At 36.7% G+C, this 18,716-nt stretch overlaps 1 protein-coding gene across 3 annotated transcripts in view; it reads left to right on the forward strand.

Moving 5' to 3' along the window:
• Positions 1 to 18,716, forward strand: part of FANCC (FA complementation group C) — a 76,374-nt gene that overhangs the window by 47,934 nt on the left and 9,724 nt on the right. For 2 of the 3 annotated variants that reach the window (XM_059874073.1, XM_059874072.1), the window contains 5 exons: positions 1,145 to 1,309; positions 4,229 to 4,385; positions 10,570 to 10,622; positions 13,225 to 13,324; positions 17,877 to 17,952. In XM_059874073.1, the coding sequence (XP_059730056.1) occupies positions 1,145 to 1,309; positions 4,229 to 4,385; positions 10,570 to 10,622; positions 13,225 to 13,324; positions 17,877 to 17,952 (551 nt within the window). The remainder of the gene's footprint in view (positions 1 to 1,144; positions 1,310 to 4,228; positions 4,386 to 10,569; positions 10,623 to 13,224; positions 13,325 to 17,876; positions 17,953 to 18,716) is intronic. The other variant, XM_059874074.1, reaches the window with a different exon arrangement.

The following is an 18,716-nucleotide window of genomic DNA, read 5'->3' on the forward strand; positions in this document are numbered from 1 at the left end:
TAATTGCCATTCTTACAAAAACACTTGAAACAAAAGTGCATTTTGAAGTATTTCAGTATAAGAAACCTTAAACAAATCAGATAATTACTCAGAAATGTGCATCTTTGAAAATGTTTCATGTTTTATTTTTCTCTCTGTTTAAATGGTAATGATTAGTACCTTGTGTCCATACTGCTGAGCAGCCTTCTAAATTTCCATCTCAAGTCTTCAGGAACTGAGAATGCTCACCAATAGGTCCTCAAGTCCTATTGGTGACTACTCAAAGAAAATACTTTCGGATTCTTTCAGAGAATGCACTTCCTTTAGTGAATCAGGAGAAATTTGCAGGAACTCAGAGAATCCTTTTTACAAACAATATAGGTCAATATTTTAATTTGCTAGAATTCAATGTTTCATAGTTCTTGGTCTTTATAAGTATCTTCCTGTCAATGCTACAGTTTCATGTGCTAGAAACAATATATAGTCTCTGGGAAAGTGATTTCTCTTTGCAAATCTAGTCTCCGCCATTTTAATTTTCTTAAAGTTCCAAAGTTTCTGTATTTTCTTTATGTTCCAGATTCCACTGTCTTTAACCAATTCCAACCATGTAGTTTTAGTGAGAAGATCCAGTAAGTGGTTTGTGTGTTAAGATCCAAAGGGGCTACATATTTCTTCAGCTATAGATCTGTAAGACAAAAATTTTCCAGCTGAGCACTTGAAGACAGCAGGATTCATAAATTGATTCTGTTAAGAGGAAAGAAAGGTTAAAAAAGCAACAGGAGGCCTGAAAAGCAGCTAGGTACCTGTGAGCTCTGAGTCTCTAGTCTTCCTTCACTGGCCCTGGGAAAGACAGAGAAGTGTCTACTAGCTCCATCTATGCTGGTGATGGAGCCAACATGACTGGGTTCAATTCAGAATTGTGTTGATATCCCTCACATGGTTTGTTTTGAGCACTTAAATATCAAAATTTTATCTGACTTATTAAAATTCTACACACAATAAGAAGTTATATGTCAACAGTCATTCTAGTAAATAATTTTTCAGCAGTTAGGTATGCATGTCGTACATTTAATATTCTGTAATTATTAATGTCCTTTTTTTTTCCTTAACAGTTTAGAATTTATGACTTTTCTGAAATATGAACTGTGTGTATTTTTTCCCTCAGCATTTCAGCCAGACGTGTGAATGCTATTTCCATTTTCTGTGTGCCTCTCATTACTTTGCCTGATCTAACTCCATTGCTGGAAACTCTCCTTCTTTACCATGGAGGGTCATCAAAAGAAGTTCTCAGTTCAGAGTTTCTAGAGGCTGTGAATGAGGCCTTTTTAAAGTAAGTAGCAGAGTTTGTATTATTGTTTTGCTTTTTCATAAAGACTATAAGTTCAATTCAATGTCCTTTTTCTAGGTTTGTGTGCTGAATGCACTGTATACTTTTCTAGAAAAGTATTTCCTTTGCAGTTGAATAGCAGAGTTGAGGATGTGGGCCAAAGCAGAATTTTACATTGCTGTAATGCACAAACTGTGGCATAACAGCTTTAAATATTGACTGGGACTTTGTCTCACCTATTCCCTAAAAAGGAGGTTAAAACCTTCAATAGATTCTAGAAATTTTGTGGAAGTTCCTAACTTGACATTTTGAGAGTGATTTTAGTTTTTCTGTGTAAGATAGTCCTTACGTTTGATGTTTTCGTAATTCTTTTGGGTTTTGTTGGTTTCGTTTTTGTTTTTAAATTGCTTCTCCAGATTTTAAATTCTCGTGGTTTTCAGCAGATTAGTTTTAATGAGTCTGAGAGAGGAGCAATTTGTGAAATACAGCTCTGCTTGTTTTGATACCACTAAACCCACTGTTCTGATAAAATTAGTCAATGGATGAAAACCAGCTGAGTGAACCTGAACATCAGCAAGGTTGGGTGTGCCAGGAAGGGAAAAGGTCAGGGAAAGCACAGCCTGCATTTGCTTGAGAATTGCTTTATTCAAGTTGTAGCTGAGGTGCTGTATTATAAACTTGTTTTTTTTTTTATACTAGAAAATGTCCCTTGTGAACATTTTATATCAATTATCCATTTCTCTCCATTTTTAATCACTTTTAATTGCTTCCTCTGTAGTCATCATAATTTCTGAGGTGTTCCAGTGAAGATTTTTGTGGTGGTCCATTGAGAGCTCCAGACAAAAATAGATAATTAATGGAAAAGTACAATAACTAATCCATGCGTGTTACTAGAATTTGAAGAAAAGGAATGAAAAAGGAGTGTGAATGTGGCAGTTTGTAGTGAAAGATGTGCCCAAAAAGACAGAGCTGTCTTTGACTCTTCCACTTGTCCATCTTTTGTGGCTTCTGACTGTTCATGTTCCACAAATCTGAAACACTTTCAGAGCAAGGTCACAGGTTCTGTTCAGATGTTTTGTTCTCATATCAGTAAGCTGATGGGCAGTCCATCATGACAGACTTCTGACACTCCATGTTGTGAGTAAGGCCATTCTTTGGATGGTTGTAAGAGGTTCTTTTGACTGAAAGAAATGTCTCTTTTAGTAACTGTTGAGCTACTTACTTATCACAGTGAACAAATATACCTGATTTCACGTGGCTTTTGTATAAGTGACTCTTTCAGGTCCTCAGCAAAAGTGCAGTTCGCAAAAGCTTCACTGAGAGCAGATACAGGATCACGCATGCTTTGCATGATATATTCCAGGACTGTCACTGAACTCATGTGGTCTGAATGTGAATGTGCTTGTATTTTATTTTTTTCCCCTCTCTGACTTCTATTTTCCCTTACTCTATTGAGTTCTGAACATGTCTTCTTTCTGAACATGGGTGGAACCTGCCCCAGAGAATGAGGCACTTGCAGGGCTCCAAAGAACTCAAAATTGTGCTGGTGGGGCCACCTGCAAGTTCAGCTGTGGGATTATAATCACTACAGTTAACGTAGTGATTATGGTTTTTATATGTTGGAGTTGCAGCACCTCTATGTAAGCTTACTAGCTTTCTTTTCCCACCATAATATCTATAATATCTACCATGCTGTCACAAAAGCCCCAGGAAAGTTTATATTGGCAAAATCAGCTAATCTCTTGTCATTCTTAATTTACTCTCATGTGTGTATGTGCTTTAATAGTAATATTTAGTAAAACAGCATCCTGATATTGAGCATTATTTTACAGTTTTAAAATTCTGGATACTTCAATGTATTTCTTGTCCCTTCATATATACTTAAGGGTCATTACATAATACTGAGTGGAAAAAATACAGGCTTTTTAATGAAATTCAGAATTCTGAAAGCTGATAATGAAACAAACATATGGCAAAATAAATACATTGAAAATAGATCCTAAAATGGTTTTAGTATTTTTTCTGCTGGTATTTTCCTCCTTTTGTCAGTAGCTTTAGTTTGCACATACTCTTCAGCCTAATTTTAGGTTTTTTAGTCTTGAATTAAGACCAAGACAAGTATTTATTGTTATTTATGTATTGTTTTGCTTTGAACCTTTTAATTTGCAAATATCACAATAGCTACAAAAATATTCTAAGGTGCTTGTGCTGTGATATCTCTTATTGGGTGATTAGTTTAGTATATTTTGTTATATGCTGGTCCGCACTGTGCCTTTTCTTTTGTGGTCATACAACGCCAATAGCTGAAGTCTTTAGATGAAGAGATAACTTGTCGTCTTAACTATTTGTCTGTTATATAGCTCTGGTCAGTGCTGGTGGGCTAAAGACTTAGCTACCTCTAAGTAATATTTTTTCTTTTTTTGTTATCTTTTTTTTTCCTTTTTGTTGTTTTTGGTTTTGGGTTTCTTCCTTACTTCTCTGCAAAAATAGGTAATGCTTTGCTTATATAGCAGAAACCTTCCTGTTCATCTATTAGTCGCTGACTGCTGAAACTAGTCTGCAGTTCCTTGCGCTCTGAAGGATTTGAGAGAGCACAAGGTCCTGGGACAGGACCTTTCTTGAGAGAGGAAGGGAACTCCAGACTTAAACATTCTGTTTCCCTTTGATGGGATCCAACCCAGGTGACCAGGTTTTAAACACGTGTGGTAAAGTTGCATTTGTAGATGATGGTGATTTCATGTCATTCTTTGCTATTATGATTGGCTGTTGAACAGGCTACTCTAAACAAAATCTTCTTTCTCTTGCTTCAGATTGATTTTTGTGTCTCCTTTTCCCCCAGTATATTAAAAAAAAAAATAGTAAATTTGTTTTGGTCTTCCTTCTAGTTACTCGGGTAAAACAGTATTTTCCTCTCTAAACCAGGAAGAAGATCTCCCTTCCTGAATCAGCTGTCTTCAGCCTTTGGCTTCGTCACTTACCAAGCCTTGAAAAAGCTACCTTACATCTTTTAGACCAGTTGTTTTCCATTCAGTTGAATTCACTGGAAGAAGTGGCTTGTGTCATAAAAGACTCATTGCTGGTATGTGCAACATGTAGTACATTTGATACTGCTCTTTCATACTTCAGGAGTGATAGTTTTCAAATATGTGAGCATAGAGACATATGTCAGCATAAATGGCCATTATGGGACATACAACTTGTTAATGCAAGCCAAACCTTGAGTCTTACAAACATCACTAATTTTTTAGGTTTTACACTGAATTGGTAGAAGAGGAAAAAAAAGATCTCATCCAGTGATGAAGAATGGGTAAAAAAAGAAGAATCCCATTGGTGAGGGTGCTGAGTATCTTTATCTGTCTTAAAAAATTATAAACTCTGGCCCAGAAGGATTTGAATCTGTTTTTTCTTCAATCTCTGTGCCCTTTGTCCAGCAGTCTGAACAGTTGGAATCCCTTGTTATGGACTGCTTAGTTACTTGCTTTTCTTTGCAAACCTGAACAAAATTCTTAATGCAAAACATTTGCTAAACCGTAATTAAAATTTGTTTTCAAATGCTGTGTTATGCAGAGCACCAAAATTCTTTCCTATGAGAAAACCTGGCACAGTACTTTTTCCAAAATAATGAGCTAGTTTGCAGCACTAAATGTAAATTTAATTGTTAATTGCAGTGTGAAATAGCATGTGTGCTACGCACTAAAATTATATGTTTTGTAAAATGACAGAACTAATGAATGGCATATGGTATTTTATTTTCAGCCTATGAAACTTCTTACAAAGTACATATTCTAGTGAGGAAAAGAATGCTTCCTTTAAATATTCTTCCTTTTTAATTGAACCTGGGAATCTCTTTATTTTAGGGATCCATTACGATACTTGTAAATCTCATAAATGCCTTGGTGTCAGTGGTTCTTCATACAGCATCTGGGGATTTAGGTGTTACAGCATACAAGGCTATATACAGGGTCTATGCATAATTTTTCAATATCAGATTTATTGTAAACTTTATATAGTACCTGGTACTACAACATGTACCAGCTGAGGAAAAAAAAGATATCTAAATCTAGGTTATAAATATAAAGTATATATAAAAAAGAGTCAAATACTTGTTTCAAGTCGTTTTTTGTCATTTCATAAAAATGTTCATCCTTGAGTTTCCTTCACATCCTGATCTCTGAAAAGAATGGAACATTACTGTGCTAGCACACTTAGGTTGTCTTTACTTGTCTCTTCTCCAAAGACTTTGTGCTTTCAAAATAAGATATTCATAAGATCAGTGTAGCAGCTTTGAAAACTGGTTTAGAGAGGACATCCTGTGGACAAAGAATGGAATGAATAGAGCTGTAAAGAAGAGAGCAGTAGGCAGCTGGATTGATAGGCATTGGTAAGAGGTAGGGTGCATATATCGGAGATGGCATAACAGGTAAAAACAACAGGATGAGAAGCTTCAGAGAGGGAGTATAGAAGGCAAATAATGTGATCCTGAAATAGTGGTCTAGATGCATAATGATATTTTGTGCAACATGTTCATGGTACTGTAAAGACACTTGTGTGGCATTAAATTAGTCAGCACTTTGAATCCAAAGTATGTTAATTTAGCCTGCCTAAAGAATATTTAAATGTTTATTTAGGAATGTGGATATGCATTTTTTGGCAGTTGAATTATGGCATTTTAGGATATAAGCTCTGTTTACCTTATGGATATGGTAATAGTGGAATCATGAGACAAAACTAGATTTCTACTTTCCTACTTGGAAGAAAACCTTTAGAGGACAAATAGTCAGAAATATGTTAGTGATTTGATTATAATACATTATAAGAAGGAAATTTCAATCAGCACTTTTATAATTTCATTATCAGAGTAACTTACCTAAATCAAGTGTCTTGATACAGTAATCATACTGTACATAAACAGAGATCTAAGGTACACAGATAGTTGTAAACTACTATACCTCTCTTATGAAATAAACTTGATATGTACTACTCACATATTTTAATTCCATGAGTAATTGTGCTGTGATGGTCCACTAACTTATGTTTATATGGCATGATATTACATTTGTGTGTTTGTGGCTAAACTGAAATTAATATTGGAAATCCTGTAGTTACTCAGAAGTAATAAAAACAAGTGAAGTAACCATCACAGATGGTCTCTTAGCTTCTTTGAAATTTAGTATGTGAGTGGATGTCTTCCTTTCTGAAGTAACTTTAGGATTTGTATGTCTGCATTAACAACTAAATGTGCAGTAAATACACATACTAGTATTTTATATTTTACCAGGAATGGATACATATGTCTATACACAGATTTTTAAAGCCCATGTTTGTAAAAAGAGATGTGATTGAATTGGTGTCATTTAGTTTCTGTTTGATTCTGAGATAGCTTTCCAAAGTAGTTTTATTTGTTTCAAAGGTTTGTTGCAAGAAAAGTGCAATAGGTTTAGAGGGCTTAAAATTTGTTGTCTTCTACTTTATAAACCGTCTGTTCTTGCTGTGTTTTGTTTTCCACCTTGTTAGCATAGAATTGTAGAATCATTAGGGTTGGAAAAGATCTCCAAGATCGTAAGAGTCCAATCTTTGACCAAAAACCACCATATCAACTAAATCACAACTCTAAGTGCTACATCCAGTTGTTTTTCGAACATTTCCAGGGATGGTGGCTCCAACACCTCCTTGGGCAGCCTGCTCCAATGTTTAACCACCGTCTCACTGACAGAATTCTTCCTGATCTACACACAGGTTGACACTGTCCTCTTGTCCTGTCACTGATTGCCTGGGAGAAGAGGCTGATCCTCACCTGGCTGCACCCTCCTCTCAGGCAGTTGTAGAGAGTGATCAGGTCACCCTTGAGCCTGCTTTTGCCAGGCTAAACACCCCCAGCTCCCTCAGCTGCTCTTCACAGGATGCTCCAGACTCTTCACCAGCTCTGTTTCCCTTCTCTGCACTCACTCCAGCCCCTCAGTATCATTGCAATGAGGCACTTTGCTGAAGTCAAGGTAGACAATATCCACAAATTTTCTCTCATCCAATAGGCAGGTCACCTGGTCATAAAAGGCAATTGGGTTGGTCAGGCAGCCTGTCCCAAACCCCTATTGCCTGGGCCTGATCCCCTGGTTGTCCTCTATATGCCTTGTGGAGAAGCCAGCTACACTGGCTGGGTGGTCTGTGACAGACTCCCAGCAGGATCTCTGCCTTGTTGGCCATCCCTCTGTCACCCACAGGCACCCAGCCTTATCCCCACTGTCCCTGAGCTCTACAGTCAAAATACTGACCAATGTAGAGAGGCAATAAAAGAGGCATTAATGGGGAAGAAAAGAGCAAGGATAGAGAAAATTACTCTTAATGTTGATATTCAGGTGCTTTCAAAGCTTCTGTAAAAATATACTTTTGCTTTAAAAATAAATGTATTCTTAAGAATAAAAACACAATTGGGCATTTCCTATTAAAAAAGTAACATTTCCTATTTTCAACTAGCAAATATAAAATAAAATTCAGAAATACAAATATACAATTGGAAGATGCAAACAACTTTTGAAATACAGCACCATAGTGGTTCTTAAAGTTAGATGTGCTTAACTTCTAGAAGTGTCTTGTCCAATAGATTGCATGTGAGTCTGGAAATCTAGAGTTATCACCTCAAATCTGTATGACCTTTGTCATCTTTACTTCCCCATGTTTATTCTTGTGGTTGGTACAGAAGATTCTGTGATGTGAATAAAATGCAGATTATTCTGTCTCTTTTTTTTTTTTTTTTTCCCATTTACTTCCTTACTGTAGATACTGATGCATTTTTCTTATTTTTTTTAAATTCAGTTCTGGCTTTGTGTCATAAATAAGTTGTTTCATATTCTGCTTTCTAATAATACAGGTACATAAGTGGTGTAATTCTTTAAGACTTGTGTCTGGAAAACAGACACAAGTTGAAAGTACATTTTTTATGTTGTGATGAAAGTACATTTTTTTCTATCATAATACCACACATGCTCCAATTCTCTGTTTTTGAATCTTTTTGTTTAGTGTGTATTGTGCTGTCTGTATTATGCCTGTTTTAGAAGTGATTGAACAATACATAGGGTTTGATTTCTGTGAAAAGCATTGATTAGTTGCAGATAAGTTTATTGAAATGCAAAATGCCTTTTTATTTTGAAAATATAAGGAGATAATGTCAACAAGAGGAAAATTTTATTAAAATCTGTCCTGAAAATGATAATCCCTCCCAAATTCCAGAACTGTTTCTGGAAGGGAGCAGAATTGTGCTGCCTTGACCTGCTGCACAAAGGGCATCTTCAAATTGCAGGGCAAAATTTTGTATTATCACAGCATTCTTTTTGCAGATTAATTCCATACAGTCCATTGATCAAAATCTCATGAAATTAGGTAACAGTCAGGTTTGGGCTTGGGTTTGTTTTCTGTTTTTTCCCTTTTGACTACCAATGATGAAATTCATATTGATTTCGGTAGTTTAGATAAAATCCTAGGCCCTATTTACTGTGATTTCTTGTAGTGAATACTGTTAGATTGCTGCTGTCTGCCAGGAAGACGTGTGGAGTTTTTCGTTGCTGCATATATAGCACATTTATTTTGGACTTGTTCAAAGGAACTAGGGTTTGATCTAGGTCTGTGAGCTGTGCGCTGGATCCTTTCTGGTTTGTATCCTGCCTGTCTTAAGCAACAGTGTGTCCATTCCTCATCGGAGAAGTGTGCGTGCAAAGGTGGATAAAGTGTCTGAAAGACAGGGGGAGGAATTATGAAACCAGCTGTTCAGCCCACAGGACTGAAAACATTCTCTCACTTTCCACTGCTCTCCAGAACCTCAGGATGGTTGGGTCTAGCAGACAGCTCTGGAGGTACAGTCCAATCTTCCCACAAAGAAAGAAAGAAACAAACAAAACACGAACAAAACCCCGAACCCCCAAACAAGGAGAGGCCCGTGCCTGCTGCCGGCCTGGTGCCGGGGGTTCCTTGCCCGCTCCAGTGGGATTTGGGGCGCAGCTGCCGCTGCTCCCGCCCTGGAGCAGGAGGTGGCGCGCGTTCCGTGGCGCAGGGTGGGGTGGGAGCCGCCGCCTCCTGAGCGCAGCCCGGCAGCCGCAGCTGCGGGAGAGGAGCCGCTCCTCGAAACAGTTTTTTAGTAAGGGTTGATTGCTTTCTGATATTATCATGTGCGGATCGTAGCAAGCGAAGTTCTTGATCTCCCTGTGTACGATTAAAAAGATAGTATTTCAATTCTTATTAGTGTTGTTATAATAATTATTATAGCTTATTTTTATAAACATAATTTATATATATTATTACAGTGTTATGTTAATTTTTTCTACTTGGTACTTTTTAGCTTGAAACAAGTGCATACAAGTTTTCAGTAGTGCTTTATGCACTTTAAGCTGTATTAATAAATGCCATTTTATAAATACTGTGCTTCCCAAAGTTTATGTAATGTAATTAATTTTATTAAACATGCTTTACTCTAGGCTGTTTAAGAACTATGTTCTTACTAAATCTTCAGGCACTAACATCAGAGACACTAAGTAAGGATTTGCTTTGCAACTTTAACTTAGTACTTTGGGAAATGTGTGAGTGGGGTTTTTTTCTAGGTGTTCTGTAAAAGCCTAAGAATATTAATTAGAAAACAGTGTGTTTACTGGTGCATGTTTAATATAACAACTTTCTCAAAACAGTCTTTTGTGTGGCAGCAGAGTAAAAGGCTTCGCTAGTTAAAAAAAAAATTTGACGTACTGAGACAATTAGGTCGTACTAGCAACGCTGAAGTTCACAAAAGATTATACTGTGAGAAAATGTCTTGGATGAAAATGCATGCAAAACTATTAAAGATTAAGGTGAATAAAATCAATTTAATTTATGAAATTTAATTTTGAAGATGTAGCAAGAGTCTCAGAGCACATCCTGAGAGGATTGTCTGCAGAGAGGAAAGAAAAGCTTTTTGAAAATCTACTCCCTGTGTTTAGCCTCTAGCAATTGCATGCAACAACCTGTTCTTTCTGTCTGCCACCTTTAGTATTTGTAGTGATTGTTGTCATAAACAGTGGTGCTTGTGTTTGTCAGCTGTTGAGCCTGCTTGGTCTCCCTGTGGAGAATCCTAAGAATTCTAATCCTGAGAAAATCTGTGGGTTTAGTGAGAGTTGATCTTAAAAGTTACAGTTTAATAATGGCTGTGTAATACCATGCATGAGTTAAGCTGTAAATTGTGCAATGACAGTTGTGTGAGTTGTTCCTTATTAATACCTAATTTTCTTTCATTTGATTGTCAACAGCCACAAGCAGCAAGCCATCCTGCTATTTTCAGAATTGTAAATGAAATTTTCAAGTAAGTTTTGAAATTACTGTGGGAGGGGCTTTAAATGACCCATTGAAACATTGAGGTTTCTTTAAGAGCAGAAACAGTACTATAATCTGCAACATATTTTAATTTCAGTATATCTTTTTCTTTACCTGTACGCTCTAAAGTCCCTTTCTGTGTAGTACAGTGCAAATAATGAAAAATGTTGAAAATCTTGTGAACTTTAGGTAAAAGTTACATCATAATAATCATTGGTACAGTTGACTATACTGTATTTTAGCCTTTAAAATTTGTAATTTATTTTGTACTTCAGTAGAGATTTGTGGCTGAAATACAGTTTTGAGGTGAAAATTATAAATGCTGAAATGGCTTGGCCCATGCCAACATGAAGGTTGCTTTTAGCAAAAACTTTTGCACTTACCAGTGTAGCCTCTTTTACATTTTGTTTATGCTTTTCAGGATTTGTGTTAGATATGCTCTTACTGGCCTTCAACTATTGATCCACCTATTAATAGTGAGTTTGGTTTTGAATGCATTAAAATTATTTTGGAGCAACCATTATATTGGTTACCACGTGGGGGCTTCAAATCCTTTTTACTCAGTTTTCAGTGGCTTTTCTCTTCTTTTCACTTGACTTAATACTTACTAATTTTAACTAGATCTACTGCCAGGGTTATCGGTATTAACAATTCCAGTACAACAATAATGTATTTAGTGACTGACATCCTTTGCTCATCAAGTGTTTCCTTTCTTAGGAAAACAGGGCTCCCAGGTACATGTGTGTGGGGGCATTTGTGTGTCTGTGGGCAAATTTAGGTTTGTGTAGGCACTAACAGAAGAGGCTTGGCTGTAGGAACCGTAGACCACTGCATTGTGAGAGTGGAGTCACTTGGGGGCCCCTGCTCTGGCAGTCCTTTGTTGCTGTGGTCCCATGTCTGCACACAGATAGCATTTTCTGAAGAGTTGAGATTAATCACTTTCCCAAAGCAAGGTGCATTTTAAAATTGATGTGACTTCAGCAGATGTGTACTGATGTCTTAGGCTGGAGACTGTGCATTGTGATGGTACAGGGAGACAAAATTTGTCCAAGCTTTTTGGCTTATTTAAGGTCATGTGGTATGGAATATTTTTGTTTTAAAAACACTACTCTTTTGCATCCTTCCCCTTTGGTAGACAGTAGAAATGGATAAAATTATGTTTCTCAGCTAATGCAGGACTTTGTCCAACACAGTATTTCCTGGTAAAATTTTGCACTTCTATTAATGCTTCAAGTTGTCTTAAAAAATTATGTTTTCCTGTTTCTAAGGTTAAATTTCTGCTCCCTTTCTTTACTTTGAATTGTTTTCTGCTTAGTGTGCGTGTTGCTCTACATTGTTGGTATTGAAAAGTTGATGTATTTTAAGACTACTATGTCTCACCTACTCTTGATACTTACATGAAGCTGTATATGTTAGCTGGTTTTTGCAGATCAGTTGGTTTATGCAGCCTTCTGTTTATTTTTGTTCTATTTCTCTAACATCCTTCCAACTATTATCAAGTGATATGCAGATGTTAAGTTGCTATTCCAGTTGCAATCACATGTGAGATTTTAGAGAATTGCTGATAAAGAAAATCTACTTCCTTCCTTGGAAACTGTGTTAGGTTTCTATAGCTGGCACAAAATTTCTTTTATATTTGGGGTTAGTATTCTGTTAGAAGTATGGATCAAAGCATTGTGACTCTTTCTGTAATAACTTTTCCTGCTATTTGCATGCATATTGAGATTAATTGTTCTATGTTATCACAATGATGTTACTTACTGCTTTTATTTCCCAATGTTTTCTTGCTATGTTTTCTTGCCTTGTGTGGCTATACACTTAGACTGTATAGCCTAGTCCATACACCTAGGCTGTCTCGAGTTTCCATGTACTATTTGTTCTTTTTTTACCAGTGATTATATTTGCCTCTATTTTGTGACATTTCTATGTTACAGTAATGTGTTAGCTCTTCATATGTTTTAGAAGGAATGAAACAATTCTCTAATACTTGTATCTCACTGGCAACTTACTTTGAACATATTTTCTCCTTTCTGCTATATGTCTTTCAAATAAGAGAATGAAAATTGCTGCTGTGTGCTTTTCTCTACTTGCTCCATTTGCTCAAGCTTATTTTGCTCTGTGAAAGGCAAGTTGAGGCACTCACCTTTGTAAACCTCTAGAGTGGCCTATGGGATGCAGTGCCACAAAACACTGTAAAGTCTGCTTGTCTCAGTCATGGGAATAGTTCCTCTGAACACAATAAACTGATCAGATGCCAAATTTGGCTAATAAAGTTGTGCTAGTTTTTTTAATTGTATACTTATTAGGTAGGATAAATTATGTGTCTGCATGTATAGTGTATATATTTACTAAGACTAATTTATTTGTAGGAGTTGTATGTGAGGTTGGTTTTGTTGTTTTGGTTTTTTTTAAACTAAAACTAAAAATCTAAAAAGCCTGCAAGTTAGTATTTCTGTTAGTGGTGTAATGAGCTCAGACACCGTTTGATGTACAGCATACAAAGAATATACTTTTTTCTTTCATTCAGTTAACAGTGGTGTGATGGGTAGACTAATCATCTGATCTGTCTTATCTAACTTTTCAATGCATAGGAATGCACTGATGGAAACTGACGGAACTTCAGAAGTTATGACAATAATAAAGGTGTTTACACAGCTCTTCCTTCTGGCTTATCAGAATGAAAACAAACAGGTTAGTCAAGATCTCTTTCTTAGTGTTTTTTTCCAGTGACAAAATGCAAAATTTCGCGAGAAAAAAATCCAATTCTACTCTTAAGAGAGGTGACTGAATAAAAATAATAGCATCCCTCTGTAGCTGAAGTTCAGTTCAAGCATCTTCATCTGCACATAAAATTATAGCATAAAACTAGTATGTAAGAGCAGTTTACCTAACTTAACCCTCAAGTTAGTTGGAGTAAAGTGCTTTTCCCTGGCTCAGTTCCCCTGATGCTGAGGTTTCTGCCTGTAGCGCGAACGTGAACATTCGTCTTTGATAAAAATGAGGAAAAATGCTAGATGCATTTTTGCATTAGCAGGGTGTCTGACAATAAATGAAGCAAAGACAACAATCCCATTCCTAGTCCCCTAAATAATTATAAGAAGGATATTGAATAGTCATATTTGTCTGTTCAGAAGGTAAAAGACACAGGCTAATACATACTGGGACGCAGAATACATACTGGTTTCAGCACCTGATCCTCAACAGTGATCTCTTTGAAAGTTTCCTTTCCTAAATTTTCAAATTTCAGCGCTTAGTCTTTCTTCTTCTGCACGGATTTTTGTACAGATTTTACTGAACTAAGTAGAATTGGTTTTGTGCTAATTTAAACAAGAGCAAGATCTGTTTCTTACCTTAAAATTTTGAAATACAGATGTGAACAATCTTATTTTACTTATAGGTTGCAAACTTTACTTTAGATTCCCAAATCACATGGTCACATCCTGACCATCTTGTTCATCTTGTTTGTTTTTTGAAATCAAATTTGTATGATGCAAGTTTGGGAAGACCTTGTAATTTAAAACCTCTATTTAAACTTCAGAAAATTTTCAGTTCCTTTGAGTTTTTGCATCTTTTTGAGGGAGATGGTAATTAAGAGAATGCTGGGATTTCTTGAAAATTGTGGCATACTGGCTTTTAATTAGCAGTGTGACAGAATCTGTCTGCTGGCTTCAGGCAGCTGTCTTGCTTAATACATTAGTGCTGTGCATGATAATCTTGTACCACCCTGACTGCATGGCAACAGCACACTGTGTAGCCCCAGGTGGGGATCAGTGGGTGAGAATGAAAGTAAGATCCCACACCCATCAGACACCCAAGAGCTAATCCTGCTGTTGTGCAGGTCGTACGTTTTCTTCAAGGTGAAAGTCCTTCACCTGCTGGCATTGCTAGCTAGCAGCTAACATGGACTACAGCCCATTTTTCTAAAGTGGTTTTAAATACTGAGTTTCCTTTATTTAACTTGTATACTGTTTAAGTCATGGGGTTCTAATTAAGGTGTTATCTTCAATGATAGAATTAAAAGTCCCTTGTCTCACAGTTTATGAATCAGCTGTAATTTTAGTTAACAGTTGGCTTGCAAAAAGGTAGGTACAGATTGCTTCCTAAACTTGAAGTCAGTCAGACCCCTTTTTTTTGCCTTTGGTCATACCATCATTACGTATATTCATAAGGTATCTGTCTTTGTGGTATCTGTTTGCCCTTGACAGGACATAATGTTCTTCAGTAGCATTTAGTAGAAGAGTGGTAAAAACATTAATGACAGAAGATGAAGTGGGTGATTCCTGGTCACTGAGACCTTCAGAATTTATAGACAGTTAACTGAAAAAACTAGGCAAACATACATGCATAAAATTTGCAAAATAAATGGCTTGTGTCTGGCAGTTCACAGGTTTGTGTGATAGGAGAGTGATTCTCTGTTGCAGTTCGGCAGCTGTCAGAAATAACTTTTAGACCATTTAGAGAGAACAAGGTTTGGCAGAAGAAAAGCTGAAGAGTGGGAAAAAACAGTGCTGCTGGGTTTAGGATAGTCGTTTTTCTTCCATGTTTTTGGAGACTGCAAACAGTATAAATGGAACATGGGGTTTAAACCTAGTTTGGAAAAAGTCCCATTTCTGGAGTCATTGAAGAAGAAATTTAAGAATGGGTATACTGAGATCACTGTTGGGGTATGTTTTGTATTAGCAGATTTTCTTTAAGTTTGTGGTCCTAGTAAAAGCTGACCTGAGGATAGTTAGGTCATGTTGCTTGTAAGTTTATGAAGTTAAAGTTCATATTTCTATTTGGTAGAAATTAGAATTTCCTCATTAATTATTTTCCCTTGATAATTTCAGAATTATTATTGGTTTTCACCTGGGAATTTTGTTTTTAATAGCTGGACAAATATTTTAAACCTGTCTTCAATGTTTATTTCCAGTTATGCATCATGGCCATGGCAGTTATTATAACCAGCCACATCCAAACTTGTTCTTTCTGATAGTACCTTGTTTTCATTTTGTGATGGCTTACATGAGGAAAGAACTGACTAAAATACTGTGTTTATATGACAAATCTTTCTAGCTTTGCCTAGACAGTATACTGAAAATTGTTTTTCACTGACTTCACAAACTGTTTTTGTATGTAGCGTATGCTATGGCTTGTCTTGTTTACTGCTAACTGTATCAAGGGGCTGCTTTTCATGGGAATTTTTGGTGGAAGTTAATTGGCTACGTGCATCCTTTACTATAGGGATTATTATTTTTTTCTACTTAGCCTAATTCCTCTCAACAAAAAGACTTCAGACACTTACTACACCAGTGATATATAGACTGTCTAAGAAGAGTGTATATATTCATGTGCTGTAATTTCACTTAACTGTTGTTGACAGAACAAAAAAGTAATAGAGAGAATGTGTCCTTTGCTTTGTTTATAAGATGCATGCATATATAGGCCTATAGAAAATAGTTATTAAATACAGTCTTCATTGGATTTACAGCGCTATCACATTTTATAGAGTTCATATTTCCCATCTGTGTTTCAAGAGATGATCTGTTAGCTAAATGCCTTCTTATTCCTAAAAAAGAAGACAGAAGAGTTCTAAGATTAGTGGTATGGATGTAAGGATATAAAGGAGAGAATCATAGTTTGCTTGAGAATTGGAAGAGACCTCTGGACATCATCTTGTCCAACTCCCCATCTCCAAGTCATAGCTACTTAGAACCAGTTGTCCAGGACTATGTCCAGGTGGGATGCTACAACTCTTCTAGGCAAACTATGGTAGTGCTTGGCCACCTCACTGTAAAAACAAAGTGAAAAGAAAATTACAGAAGTGTTTTCTGATACACAGACAGAGCCTCCTGTGCTTGAGTTTGTGCCATTGCCTCTGATCCTGTCACTGTGCACCACTGTGAAAACCCTAGTTCTGTTGTTTTGCACCCTTCTTTTAGGTGTTTATATACATTGCTAAGATCCCCCTTGAGCCTTCTCTTCTTCAGGCTCTCTCAGCCTTTCCTCATAGAAGTTCTCTGGTCCTTTAATGATGTTTGTGGCCTTTTATTTAACTGGGCATTAACTGGGCATAGTACTTCATGTTAGGCTGCTGGAATGGCTGCTTACAGTGTTGAGGGGAGGGGAAGGAGCACCTGCCTGGGCCTGCTGGCAATCCTTTGCCTAATGCAGCTCAAGCTGCCACTCGCTGCTCTCTCCCAGGGCACACTGCTGACTCACCCTAACCTTGTTGTCCACTGGGTCCCCAGGTCCTTCTCTGCAAACTGCTTTCCAGCCACGTGTCTGCCAGCAGGTACCTGGAGTTATTCCTGCCCAAGTGCAGGACTTTATACTTTTTCCTTGTTGACATTTATTTGGCTTCTCTCAGCCCATTTCTCCAGCCTGTCAAGGTCCCTCTGGATGGCAGCACAACCCTTTCTTGTATCAGCCACTCCTCCCAGTTGTGTGTCATCACACTGTCAAACTTGCCAGGGGAACTCGCTGCCCCTTCATCCAGTTCATTAATGAAAATGTAAAATAAGACTGGGCCCAGTGCTGACCCTACTGTGCCCTGGACTCCAGCTGGGTTTTGTGCCAGTGATTCCCATGTGGCTTTCTGTCTGTCTCAGGGGGAGTTGGTGTTGCACTTGCATCTACATGCTCCATGGTAGACGTGCCTCTAGTATGTCTTTGCAGAGCAAAGAGATTAGAGCTACTGCTAGTCTCAGTTACACAAGCAGTGTTCACAGTATACAAGTCACACATTCTCAGATAAACAGAGCAAGTCTCTTATCTCTGACTGCCCTACCTGCTGCTGGATCAGGTCCTGAGAATTTTATGTTTCCATTTTTGAGCAGATGGCAATAAGCTACACAACACCCTCAGATTCTGTAGATGTTATTACTTCTTAGTTTAATATCATCTATGAATCTGTTTACACTGGAAAATGAAATTAGTGTCTCTTTTAAGCTCTGCTTATTAAGAGTGAAAACTTATGTGGTTACAGGGAGAAAGACTAAGACGAGTAACGTAATTTTCTTCATGCTGTGAATCTTTTTTGATGCATATACTTTTAAAATCTATAAATAATTACTTTTTATAAGCAAGCATTTCCTAAGTATCCCCCTTCTAATGGCAAATCCTAAAATTAACTAAAGAGTTAATTTTCTGTTTTGTTGCTTCAGTCTGTATTGTTAGTTACTGCCTTAGATGAGATTATTCACTGTGGGTTTGTTTTGAAAACTGACCAGAAATCTCTTAAAATAATGATTTTGTGTCTTAGCCTAAATTTCCACTGAAGGCCTACTTCCCGTACCATCACCAGCCTCTTGTTAGAAGTTTAGTCAGACGTCCTTTTGGTAAGTTTTTGTTTTTTCATAAAGTATTTGCAGCATCAGGAGTCTGCGTGATCTGTATATGTCTTAAAATAACTTTAAAAGGGATAGAGATAACTTTTTTCATTTCCTTTATAGGATGTGTTTGATTTAGCAATTTTCATAATATTCTTTTAATATATTTTTCTGCAGAAATGTCTGGTTCTTATGTAACAGTACTACAGATGTAACTTTAAAGAAAACTAGATCAGAAATGAGTAACAAAGAAAGAATGCATAATTATGTATGAATGATAGCCATGTTACAGAGATTGTAAAAATACTGCAATCTTCTTACGTTATAATATCAGTAATTGTCATTATGGAAAAATTCACATGTATTTCACAGGAAAGAGGTTTTCTGTTTCTTTCTGAGGCTCGAATTCAGATATTTTAGATTGCAAGCCCAACTTTTTTCAGGTTTCCTATTCATACGTATCAAGATACCGCTGTTCAATTTGGTATGATTTTTTTATGAACAATAATTAAAGCTCAGTACAAGAGCCTCTTAAAATGCTACTGCCCTGATTATATATTAATATTGCAGTAGCAAAGGAACATCAGCCTCATTTCATTATTCCTAGCTGTACTTCCTTCCATGTCTTTATCAATGAATTGTTGTATGAAACACAGTTACAGGTATTGCTTAAAATTGGGAAATTTTGAAATGAAATTTTAAATACTTTGTGATAACTTAATCAATTTGGAGAAATCTTACAGCTGTCTTAATGCTTCAGTGTTACATTCCAG

Source organism: Haemorhous mexicanus, chromosome Z, assembly GCF_027477595.1.
Source record: "Haemorhous mexicanus isolate bHaeMex1 chromosome Z, bHaeMex1.pri, whole genome shotgun sequence".
NCBI classification, from domain to species: domain Eukaryota; kingdom Metazoa; phylum Chordata; class Aves; order Passeriformes; family Fringillidae; genus Haemorhous; species Haemorhous mexicanus.